The sequence below is a fragment of the Myripristis murdjan genome, chromosome 16, assembly GCF_902150065.1.
Source record: "Myripristis murdjan chromosome 16, fMyrMur1.1, whole genome shotgun sequence".
NCBI classification, from domain to species: Eukaryota; Metazoa; Chordata; class Actinopteri; order Holocentriformes; family Holocentridae; genus Myripristis; species Myripristis murdjan.
The window spans coordinates 8703727-8716119 of NC_043995.1; the positions used below are offsets into that span (position 1 = coordinate 8703727).

The following is a 12393-nucleotide window of genomic DNA, read 5'->3' on the forward strand; positions in this document are numbered from 1 at the left end:
GCTGCTTGTTTAAGATAAGATAAGAGCTTCTGACAGCAGTGAGATCTAAGGATGTTAAGAGAGTCAGGAGCTCAAAGGTGTTTATTATTTCAAGTTAATTAAAAGAGCTGTTCTGGAAGCGGATTTTCCACAGTTGCATAGCAACAACTAGAAATATGGCAGGTGCTTCCCCAAACAGCTGCTGAGTGAGATGTAAAGGTTCTGCGGGTCACTGATGATGTGTTTGCAAACAAGCGATACAACCTTATCGCTAATTCATAGCTCTCACTGATGTTTTACAGTAAGTAATGTTTTTTCTTGTCTCTGTGTGCCTGAATCTGAAAAAGTTACTGGTCTACCAGCTGCTAACTTGGAGCACAGGTCATATGCCTGTGTGTGCATTTCAAACAGGAAAAACGTGCTCTATCCTACCTTTGTGGTTGAAAAGCCCCTCCATCTCCATGGAGGACCTGGAGTGAGCGATGCACAGCATTGAGCAGGGCACGAGGCCCTCCTGGGCTGGGGAGCGGTCTGTGGTCCGGACGAGGCACCAGTCCGGTTTGTCATGGAGTCGCTCCAGAACCTCCACCGTCTGGCCTCGCCGCACCGTCAGCTCGCCGCTGTTGCCGCCGTTACTGGCCACAAAGTCGTGGATCACCACTGTCAGCTCACAGCCACCGGACAGCTGAGGAGGAGAGAGTGGTGGAGGAAAGCACTTAGAGATGTGTAAGTATTTTGTTTGTACTGTTTGGATTTGCTCATCATGGTGTTGGGGTGGCTCAGTGTCGCCTCACAGCAAGAAGGTTTATATGTTCTCCTTGAAATTGTGTGGGTTTCTCCTGGGTACTTTCGTCACACAGGAAAGATTTTGTGAACTCGTTACTCTGAGGTGTGTATCCCTGCCTTCTGCCTAATGTGAGCTGAGATGGGCTGGAGCCCCCTGTAACCCTGTTTAGGAATAAGATTGTGTTGAATATGGATGGATAGATACAGTAGATACATACCTAGTGTTTCTGCTTCTTTGGTTATATGCTTAAGTGTTAAATAAGGGAGAGAGCAACCTATATTATCCACTGGTACTAGTTACTGACACTCACTCACACACTCATTAATTGTTTCATACTTCATTGCTTTGGCCAATTCCTTTTCAACATTAGGGTGAAGACTGTTAAATTGTGAAACTGAAACTGCCCATTTGTTATGAAAAGGAAAAGGAGGGGCTAGAAAAGAAAAGGGCTATGTGCCTGTATGAAATCTTTGGATGTAAGAGATCATAAGCCATGCACAATAAGATCTGAATAAATAAACCCCTGATTGCATATCCAATCAGTATTGATTATCACAACTCAGGATCTTCCAGTGCTTCATCTCCCTTGTCTCCATAACATAGTTTTGAAACACACGCAGGGTGTATCATTACTGGAAGTGGGCAGCACTGATCCATTCAGAACAGACAGATACATCAAATAATCATATATCAAAGTTTCACTGTGCCTCAGACTTAACCAAAGCCATGCCACCGTGCACACTGTTTCATTTCTGTAATGAATGGTTTTCAGAACTAGAACACACGGCAAATATTCCCACACTTCATTGTCTACTATGAGCACAGGCACTCTAGCAGCCTTACTGTAAAACAAGTGTACCTGTGCTGATGACTGGTGACTCATTCTCACCGAGTTAACTGAGCTCAAATTGTTTCACACTCTGTGAAAAGGCCGGCTGGTGCAGGGATATAAGTGGGAAAATCACCTGTCATATTGCTCACCGAGTTTCCCTACTGTCTTTCTGATTGTGACTGATGATGCAAATGCTTAACTATTTATGCTCATATCTTATAAAACATGGGACTTGTATATTCAGTTAGATTTCTTCTGCATGGACAAAAATGAGCTATGAAAACACAGATGATTTCTCGAAGCTTGCAAGTATTGATCTTAAATGTATTATCATCTACATTTTTATGAATCACGTCCAGTGTCTTTGCAGTAGATTAACATAATCTCAGTTAAATTATTCATAAACAACAACGATTAATTATAATACTACATACCCAGTGGACTAGAAAAAAAAATCATACATGCATTTTATGCTCATAGTGCTCCAACATTGGGCGTGTGCTCCCTATTCATAATGTTAGGTTCCTCAAATGCTGTGTTGCCTATTCCAAGCTTATTTTGTAGCTGGAATAGTTTGCATAAAAGAAAGCATACCCTTTGGTAGTGTGGTAAAGCCAGACAGCCGAGGAGCCGAGACACAGGACGTAAGCTCATGTCCTCCAGCTGCTCCACTGTTTTCCACTCCTTCATCCTGATAGAAGTCCAAAACTGTTTGAACAGTCTGGTTCTACAAAGTAGTTTGGTTTCTAGAGCAGTCTACTAAAACAGTCTGAGATTATGAGAAGAAGAAGTAATCCATGAGAGTAGTGTAGGTTTTCCTTATTGCCCCCAAAAGTAGTATTAGAAAATTATAATCCAGTTCCACTGGGATTGTCCAAGGCCACTAGAAAAACCGCTGTCCAGGTTTGGTGTAATAGCCGACTAATAGTCCACCATGGTGTCTCAATCAAGCTGCTGTAGTTTAAATGGCTCCCTGCTGCATCTGTCCCTCAGAACAGAGCAGGCTAATCCATCCGAAACTGTGTTCAGGTCAAACAAGTCTTGCTCTAAATTAATGTCCTTCCAGTACTACCAGTACCCAATAAACATCAGAAAAGAAGAATACACCAGAAGTACACACTAGTAGTCATACTAAGGTAGGACCTGTGTCTTTCCATCTACAGTATGAAACTATCAAAGTGTAAGATCTACAGCTATCTGTCTGGTGTTGCAGACGAGCGTCCTCTGTGAAGAGAGTGTGGGAGGTTGAAGCTGCTGACACACAAATCAGTCACCAAAGCCGACACACAAGCACACACACACACACACACACACACACACACACACACACAACACAACACAGACGCTATCACTGCCTTCCCAATGAGCGAGTTCTCAGAGAATGAGAGAGGCGTGCAAAAGTGAGAGTGGTACGCATAATTTCTGTTTGCATGTGAGATTGTGTGTTTTGTGTGTGTCTGTGTGTGTGTGTGTGTGTGTAAATGTGTGTGTATGTGAATGTGTGCGTGTAACTGAGTGCTATTCTAATGAAGCAGTGACTAATTGGTTTCTCCAGTAGTTCTGGCATAAGTGAACAGACACACATATATGCAAACATATCCGTTCCTTTTTTTCTCACCTCAAAATCACATATGGACTCATATTCTGTTTATAAGTTGTGTGAAACAGTCATAGAGCGGAGCTGTGTGGTATCACTTTGCTAAACAGGGACAGAAGACACTGTAAGTTAATTTCCAGCCAATTTTCTCATATCCCTAATTAAAGCAGGGGTGTACGAGGCCAAATGGGGGAAGTCCAACTGTAGCTTCAAAATAACAAGCTTATATAAGAGCTGCCGGTCCCACTGGTCTCTCTGTTTGTCTTCTCATACCACTGGGACAGTTTTATAGACAGCAGACTTATTAGAGAGATCGGGATGTGTGTGTTGGTATGAGTGTGTGTGTGTGAGTGCTTACAGTAGCTCATACTGCGTGTAGGAGGACAGGCCTTCTGTGCTGCTATTACCAGATATAACCATGCACACTGTTTGTTCCCAGTGAGCTAGGATGCTCTCTCTCTCTCTCTCTCTCTCACACACACACACACACACACACACACACACACACACACACACACACACACACACACACACACACACACACACACACACACACACACATCCTGGGTCTGTCAGATGGAGAGTCTCTTCTTCCCAACACAATCAAACAGTTTCACAGGAACCAGTTCCCACAGAGATGCTTTCATCTACACAGGTTGTGGCTTTTGACGATGGTGTCACTGTGTAATGGTGCAGGGTGCTAAGAGTCACAGTTAATCAACAAATGAAAGAGTAGCTACAGAAACAAAATTATACTACAGGCATGCCACTGGTGTGTTTGGAGCGACTGTAGCATACAATAATGTAATAATTTCCTGAAAATGTAATGCAAATTGCATATGGCTTTATTGAAAATGTGATGAAACCCAATAATGTAATAACTTTACCAATATTATAGTAAAGTGTTCTGACTGATACTGGAAACATTTTTATCGATAACCTACCTTTCAGGTGGATCTTTTTTTTTTTAAGCTGATGAAGTATTCATTTTAACTGCTGATGTAAAAATGTAACAAAGAAGGCTTTTTTTCTTGGAAATGTTAAGTGTGCAAGTATACAAAATATATAATACTGTCAGTGTCATGTTAGCCCACTGAAAAACTTAACATTTAACCCTGATTTCATGTTTGCAAATGTAAACTCCAGGCTTTACATCCATTTTGAAATTTACAACAGATGGCAACTGGTTCGTTGCTATCATTCAAAAATGCATCAAACTAAAATCTCTATCAACTGGAAATGAATGTGCCTACGCCTGTTCTGATTGGTTGTTGTGCAAAGATCGTCCATTAGACATTTTCAGGCGTTATTACATTTTCAGGAAATGATTGCATTCTTGGCTGCTACAGGGGTGCAGGTGGTCAGTGGGTCTGATTCTATGTGTGTGTGTGTGTGTGTGTGTGTGACAACCTTGTCGCTGTCTAGTGTGTTCTGGGAGGTACGGGAGGCGATGGAGATGGTGTCTGGTTGGCTGCTAGCGTCTCCCTGGCTGTCCAGCTCCTCTCCGTCCCTACAAAAATAAACATTAACATCATTATCATCATATAATTATATTTTTATTGAACTAATAACTGCAAATATTGATTGCTGATTGTCCCCTTGTTTGGTTTATTATGATGAACTATGATTATCTATTTAGCTCAATGGTGACAATAAAAAATGTTTAAATCCTGAATAATGTCTGATCCATCAAATGATCCAAATTAGCTTCCAGATATCCAGATTTAAAGTGGCATAGATGCAATACCTCTAAAAAAAAAAAAAAAAAAAGCCCCTGGAGCAGAAAGTCATGATGTTTCATTTTGTTTTTGTTTTGTCATCTGAGGGGCATAAATAAGCTCTACTCTAATTCAGACTAATTTTGCCCTATTTAAAAAGTGAGGGAATCCAGCTAAAAGAAAATAAAGTGGTAGACTGGGCTATCTTACCGTCTACCCTTGTGTTTAGCAGTGGTGGCTTTAGGGATGTGGATGGGCTCCTTCAGGGCTCCGCGCAGGTGGACAGTTCGCTCCTGGATCACCTCCCGGATGTGTTTGATCCAGTCCTGCTTGTTCTCAATACTGGAAGCCTGTGGAAGGGCAACACAGACAGATACACACACACACACACACACACACACACACACACACACACACAACAATAAGAGAATGGTTAGATTACACAGCTCAAGTGTGCACAGCGGTTTCATCAACGGCTGAATCAGTCTTTTAAATCTGCATAATCACAAATCATTAACATACTTTAACCAAGGAAAGGGGAACCAGCGATTGTATTGCATTATAAGGCCTGAATGAATGACCAGTAACACAGTATGAGGTCTAATCTAATCATTACAGACTATTCCGACTCTGCATGAGTGCTCTGATCCCTGCAATCTTAGCACTTGAGACATACGCACACACACACACAAAGCAAAATTAATACAGCCTTTTCTGAGGGCCACCTGGAGAACATGTATTATCACCGCTGTGTTTATTTACGTCATTCAGTCAATGCGGAGTCACTTTAATTAGCATATGACTAACGCCCACTCGTGTCTTGTCCTCCCCCTTCACTTAGCAACCAACGGCACCAAGGCTGCTGTGTTACTGTGTTACATAAGAAACGGATTAGGATTGTCATCACAGTTATGTAATGAGACACATGTTGTAGATGCACAGCATACACACACTGGGATGCATACATACATCTGCACTGCTATACATCTGCCTCTCTCTGTCTTTTTCTCTCTCTGTCTCTCACTCATACACGCACATATACACACACACACGGCTTGTATAAAACATGGGTTGTGACTCATTGTCTGCTAACTAGCAAGTTGCTTGCGAATTCAGTTTATGACCCGCCGACTGCTATGCGAATGTTTTCGTGTGATGAGTGAATAAGTAGCAAAAAGTAACACTCCACCCTCCTACAGGGAGGAACTTTCTTGGCTGAGAAGAGGGATCTGTGTGTAGGATTTTGTGGGGGTGGACAAAAGGCACGGGGTGACTTTTCCATATGTGTAAACAACTTGACCATTGCTGCAGGAAAATGACTAAAATACTGTAGCCAAAAATGTCCTTACAGAGCAAATGATTCCGGTCCAGCAGAAGTTACAATAAAATACCCAATAAGGGTGTTCCCTCTGAATTCAAACATACACCATGAACTTCAATCTGCTTGTGAATCATGGAGCAACAGTCCTTTATACTGTTAAAGAACTACATTACTTAATACTGAAAAATCGGAATTACAAATAATTTCGTTTTTTTGTTTGTTTTGTTTTTTTTCCCCAAAAATACACAATTTGGCATATTCTTCTGTTCTTAACTTCCCAGGATTTGCCTCTTGTGGCTTAAAGTTTTCACCACTTTGTTTTTGACTGATTCATTAGTTGGTGATTCCATTTAAGATTTTTTTTTTAATTCAATTTCATTTTAGTTTGTAAACCAAAACCAAAATTCAATTCAATCATTTTAGTCCAACTTTTATATCATTAATAAACCCATGCAATAATGCAAGTCTATCCTTTTACTTCTAGAATGTATCAAAAATTCAGACAAAAGTTTTTCTTTAGCATGATTAATAAAAATCTTATTGACAAAAGTTGCAATTTATCAAGTTATAGTATTTTTAGATCACCATAGAGTATTTTTTAAATCATGAACAATTTCAGGCTGAAGTCAGAGGATTCAATTCAGTTGAAAGTCAGAACAATTTCTTATGAGTGCATCTATGCCCTTTATTGTTACCCCTTCAAATACAGTGATGAGCCTCTCATTATGACGAACACGTGGCCGTACCTTGAGGACGATCTTGTTGTCAGAGGTGGGGGTCCTGCCCACCCACAGGGCAAACTTACAGGGGTCTCCCTCCACGTGCTCTGTTACCCCGAGTTCTGACGTCTGTCGGGTCAAAAAACATGACAGCTTCAACGTGACAGCTACAGAGAGAGTGCCCAGTCTGTGCAGAGATGCAACATCCTACCAACAACTCACACTAAAACTAAAAATCAACAACGTGTGAAACCATCTTTGTTCAACTACATTTTAATTAGCTTCTCAATTGTCTTTATTAGCACAGAGACAAACTAAAGCCTGCTGAGTAACCATTACAGTTTAAGAGTCCATAAAATAGCACTTTACTTACAAACAGCTTGCTCTTGTAAAGGTACTTGCTGCGCCCGTTGGAGTCTTTCACCTCCTTGCTAAAGACCAGAGACATCTCGAACAGGAAGAGGTGTCGGTCGCGACCTTTCCGGATCAGAGTCTTGGGATCCCAAACTTGGAAGGACTCCTGGAGAATCAGCTCTCCCTGGGAGTCGATGTTTCCGTCGAACCCTGAGGCAGCAAAGAGAGGAGAGACGATTAGGCGTGTTCGCATTGGAGTGTGTGTCAGTATGCATGTGTGTGTGGGGAAAAAGAGATGAACAGAATTAAGTAGTTATGGCTGACTCACAACGGTCACCCCCCCAAATCAATAAAATCAGTAAAAACTTAAGCATGAAAAACAAACAAACAAACAAACAAAAAAGTGCAACCCAAGTGAAATTTCAATCAGTAAGCAAAAATGAATGATAGGTGAACCTATCCAACATAATTTCTATAGTCAAATTAATTTGCAAGGTGTGTGTGTGTGTGTGTGTGTGTGTGTGTGTGTGTGTATATGTGTGTGTGTGTGTGTGTGTGTGTGTGTGTGTGTGTGTGTGCAAACAGTGGTACCCACCATCCAGCATGGAGAGGTGCATGGCATCATTGGCTCTCTTGGGGACACTGAGCATCACCTCCAGACCATCTTTGATCTCTCCTTTACCCTCCTCACAGCACGTCAGCAACTCCTACAACAAAAAGGGAAAAATATATATACATATATATTTAAAGGGTGAAATTTATTTATTTTTTACCCTTACATGGCCAGGGAGATTAAGAAAACACTCTTAGTAACAGTAATAGCCTGAGGAGGAAGTTTCAGTTGCAGACTTGTACTTCTCTGTAGCAGCATCTCTCGCATGCATGAATCACATACATTTCAGCTCCACAGTATGTACCTTGTTGACCTACGGTACTTGACAATTTGTTTTATACATTTGTATGTGCATGCTGTACCTTGAGCAGCAGCTGGTACTTAGTGATTCTCTGCACTGGTTTGATCAGATATGAGGAGATGGAGTTAGCAAGACGGTGCCTTTGCTGGATTTCCTGCAAATCCAAATGAAAAACACACAAGTCTCACACAAGTTTCTTACTAAAAATAAGTCTTACTAAAAACAGGGCACAAAGGGTGCTTTTAAACAGACAATTTAGATTCATTTGTGTCACACCAACAGTTTGGAAAATCAATATTATACATCACCTGAGAGTTTACTAGATAAAACTCATCTAAAGGCTTTAATTGATCAAACATCATCTGTGTTTACTTTAAATTATGCAATACCTGGTATATTAGTAGTTACTTACATCAAAGTAGGGTCCAGCATGCTCCAGGATGAGCTGAGTGGAGTCCGGTTTGTTCTTACAGTAATTCACATACATCTGGAACTTATCAGCCTGAACAGGAGAAACAGCATCTATACTTTACTCACAAGATCAGTTTAGAGACTTAAAGGTCAATATTACCTTTGGAATAATCTGAAATACTGTCCATGACATCTTAGGAGTTGAAGAGAAGGAAGAGTTTCATTCAAATATATATCTAAAAAAATTAACATTTTCGAAAATTGAAAGCATACGCCATCATGGGTTTCATCTTTAATTAAAGTACTGGTATAAAATGTATATGTGGTGTTTTGGAATGAAGCCCCTCATTTGGACATGTTCAGACATGGACAACATTTGTAATTGCTGAGGTGTGAAAGTACAAAGCCTTAGGGGCATGAACACACACTGACATAGAGGTCATGGCTTGTAGCTTTCTTACCCAGGTGACGAAACAATGGCCCACATCTTCTGGCAACTGCTCGTACTTCTCCAACTCCTTCAGGAAGATACTGCACAGAGACACACAGAGACACTCAAGACTGTGGCACTGTTCTCATTGTGACACTGCATAATATCACTAATTGTTAATCAACATAATAACACAATAAAACAATGTTGTAAGCAGGACCTCATTTTGCAAAATCTGTTTGCATTGTCTCTGGGTTTAAACATCTTTCTGTAACCTATTTTCCTAAACCTGATCTACATGTGTGAGATCAGCGAGGAAAAGTAGTAAATGAATGAAACGGAATCACTGTCATTAACACATCCTAACACTACGATGTGAAGCTAAGTTAGCTGATATGCGTGGTAAGGACTTTTGATAGATCTCTGCTGTGCTCTACTGACTTGTGATGAAACTCGTAGAGGTCCTGCATGTTGCCGAAGATGATGTGTTCTTTGTTGACGATGCCTGGAGGAATCTCCTCTACACCGCTGGTCATCTCCCACAGGTACGTCTGGAAATACACACAAAACCTGTCAGTGCCAGCTCGTCTCATTCTGGAGAGCTTCATCATCACTACAGCATTAACTTTATTTGACCGCTAAGGATTAAAGAATGATTTTGTATTATTTTAGTCACCAAGTAATTAAATAAATTGTATCAATAATGACACAATGAAAGCCTGACTAAATATGCAAGACATTTTTCATGCATTTCAATGACAAACGACAAATATTAAATTTTAAAATGGTGTGAAACTTCACACTCAGCGAGAGGGGGAGCACAGGACTGCCTTCTGCAGCTGTAGCAGGTAGGAGTTGAGTGTCTGACTCAGTTTCACTGTAACACTGATAGTCTTATGAAGTGAGCCAAAGATCCATGATGATGAGGATGTTCAGCTGGTTGAAAATGATAAGTATCTCCACACTCTTCTTAACCCCTTGTTGTAACAAGAGAGACTTGGGAGACTAGATGATGGGAGCCGCTGACAGGAGAGATACAGTCTCAGTGGTGTATAGGTGGTTGTGTTCGGCTATCCCTGACAACAACTACCAAACTAAATTACACTGGGAATGTGACATGGGTATATGTATAACTAGGACACAATGGGATGCAGCACTTAAAAATAGTACTAAAATATAAAATTGTGACACATACAAAATTTCGTCATGGCATGGCTGTGAAGTAGAGGGTATGCTGATGCACTCTTTGAACTGAAAATGTCCTCTTGTTAACACTCTTAAGTTTTGATCAGCTGTATTATTGAAGCTGTGTTGTTATGTTCTGTAACCATGATGCTTTTTGCCTACATCAGGACCATCTAATCACACAGTTTGCAAGGTGTGTGTGTGTGTCCAGAACAATACTTACATCCATACACTCTCGTAAGTCTCGGACGTAGGCTTTCTCTGTTTGAATCAGCTCAGCCATTATAAATCTGGGAAGAGATACAGATTGTAATAAGAGACAACGCTCAACATGCTTTGGTCAAAAATAAAAAATAAACCCAGATGGATGTTTTCAGGTGACAAAAGAAATCCTTAGGGAAAAGTGAAAGCTCCAATAAACCTCTTCTCCAGTATGCACTTTGAAGGGAACTTATTGAGCTTTAGTTGTATTTTATTTGCATAAAGTACACAAAACAAAAACATTAAACAGGTGAATAAGAAGAATAGCTGAAAAGGGCTTATCAAACATCTCACAGGATGAAACTGAAGAGGGCATCAACAGTTTCCTTGACTCTGCATGAATATTTCTCTACATTTTTACTACTACAGTTGTATCCTTAGAGCTTAAATTTGTAATACAAAAAGTCTTTGGCGGTAGCTTGTGTTGAAATTCTAAGGTGTATTACACAATTTTAGCATGAGAGGATTATGAAGCTATCGCAGCACTTGGAAAATAATAGTTCAAACACAAAACCCCCAGGAAAACGCAACTGGCCTTCAAACCTGAACGTACTTTAATCAAGACTTGTTATTCAACCTCTCTTGCCCTTTCTAAACAGTGACTTTGAACACGTGGCAATAAGTGCACAATGTAGAGGAATCTGAATTAGCATTAATATCAAAGAAAAAATACCAAGGTGAGGGCAAAGAGGAGATTCACGGCTTTCATCTTTTGACTTACGACAGCATACACAGTGGAGCTGCAGAAGGTGGCAGAGTGAAAAAAGCATTCTGGTGGCTCACATAGTGCTCTATTTTCTGCAAATACATTTGCTTTCATGCAACTCTTCTAACATTTCATGTATTGTAACTGACTAGATGTGTGTGTCTACCCTTGATCTTGTAAACACAGGCAGCACAGGGACATTTGTGGGCACTGCACAATATAGAAGCTCTTCTCGAAAACCATAATTAACTCATCAGACATGCCATTACACTCAGGAGCACTTGAAGAGACTCAAGGGATTTGTGAGAAATGCTCTCAAGGAATGATACATGCTGACATTGGCTTGGTAACATGATTGTAAACTCATAACAACAATTATTATGCTACTGTGAATTGACAGAGGGTCTACAACTACATTAAATATGGATCCGGACTAAGCATTGGTTTGTTTCCACACCATCTGTTGGAAATTATGATCAATACTCTTTGTGCGATAATCCAGGGTCAGCTTTCCCATAGATAGAGGCCCAATTCAGAATTTCATGAATTACCATACGAGTCAGAGCAGCTACAGCACCATGAGAGCAAGCAGCAACATCCATCAGCTACCTACGCTAACCTTCAGGGAGGGTGAGAGAGGGCAGGTAACTGGGGTCATGCAAGAGTTTTTTCCAAACCATATATAAACCCTGTGATATGCTGTATCTGTATGGCAATTTACCCCAGAGCATAAAGAAGTCATCAGGAAATTGTATAGCAGTAAAATGCCATTTACTCACTCTTTTCTCCGGGCTGACTTCCTCTTCTCTTCGTTGAGCTCGTGGGCAGCATCCCTCAGCTTGACCTCTGACCCTGGAGCACTGGCTGGGATGATGTCCAGTTGTAGCTCTTTACTCTGAAAAGACAGATTATGTTATGTGGCATCGACTGAGACGTAGACCTAGCCACGGCAGATACAAACCTTTATATTTATATGTCAATAGTCAAGAAATGAAGTGCAATGGTGCTGACTCTATAAGAGAGCCATTGCACTTCAAGAAATGAAGTGCAATGGCCGTCTCCTCAAACTGAATGGATAGAATATACCGTCTCTATTATGCTGGAAAATGTAATCATAAAATGGAAGAACGCACTGATGTGAGGTGAGAGTCAACAAACTTTTAAACATCATATCAAGTG

General features: G+C 40.7%; 1 protein-coding gene across 1 annotated transcript in view; it reads right to left on the reverse strand.

The window, feature by feature from the left end:
- The window catches only part of triob (trio Rho guanine nucleotide exchange factor b), a 145850-nt gene that overhangs the window by 26820 nt on the left and 106637 nt on the right, over window positions 1-12393 (reverse strand). Inside the window, exons 26-37 of the mRNA XM_030071844.1 lie at window positions 11994-12109; window positions 10471-10537; window positions 9504-9613; window positions 9094-9163; window positions 8634-8723; window positions 8283-8375; window positions 7903-8014; window positions 7327-7517; window positions 6981-7082; window positions 5124-5263; window positions 4606-4705; window positions 412-664 (exon numbers count right to left, since the gene is read on the reverse strand). Of these exons, the coding sequence (XP_029927704.1) occupies window positions 412-664; window positions 4606-4705; window positions 5124-5263; window positions 6981-7082; window positions 7327-7517; window positions 7903-8014; window positions 8283-8375; window positions 8634-8723; window positions 9094-9163; window positions 9504-9613; window positions 10471-10537; window positions 11994-12109 (1444 nt within the window). The remainder of the gene's footprint in view (window positions 1-411; window positions 665-4605; window positions 4706-5123; window positions 5264-6980; window positions 7083-7326; window positions 7518-7902; window positions 8015-8282; window positions 8376-8633; window positions 8724-9093; window positions 9164-9503; window positions 9614-10470; window positions 10538-11993; window positions 12110-12393) is intronic.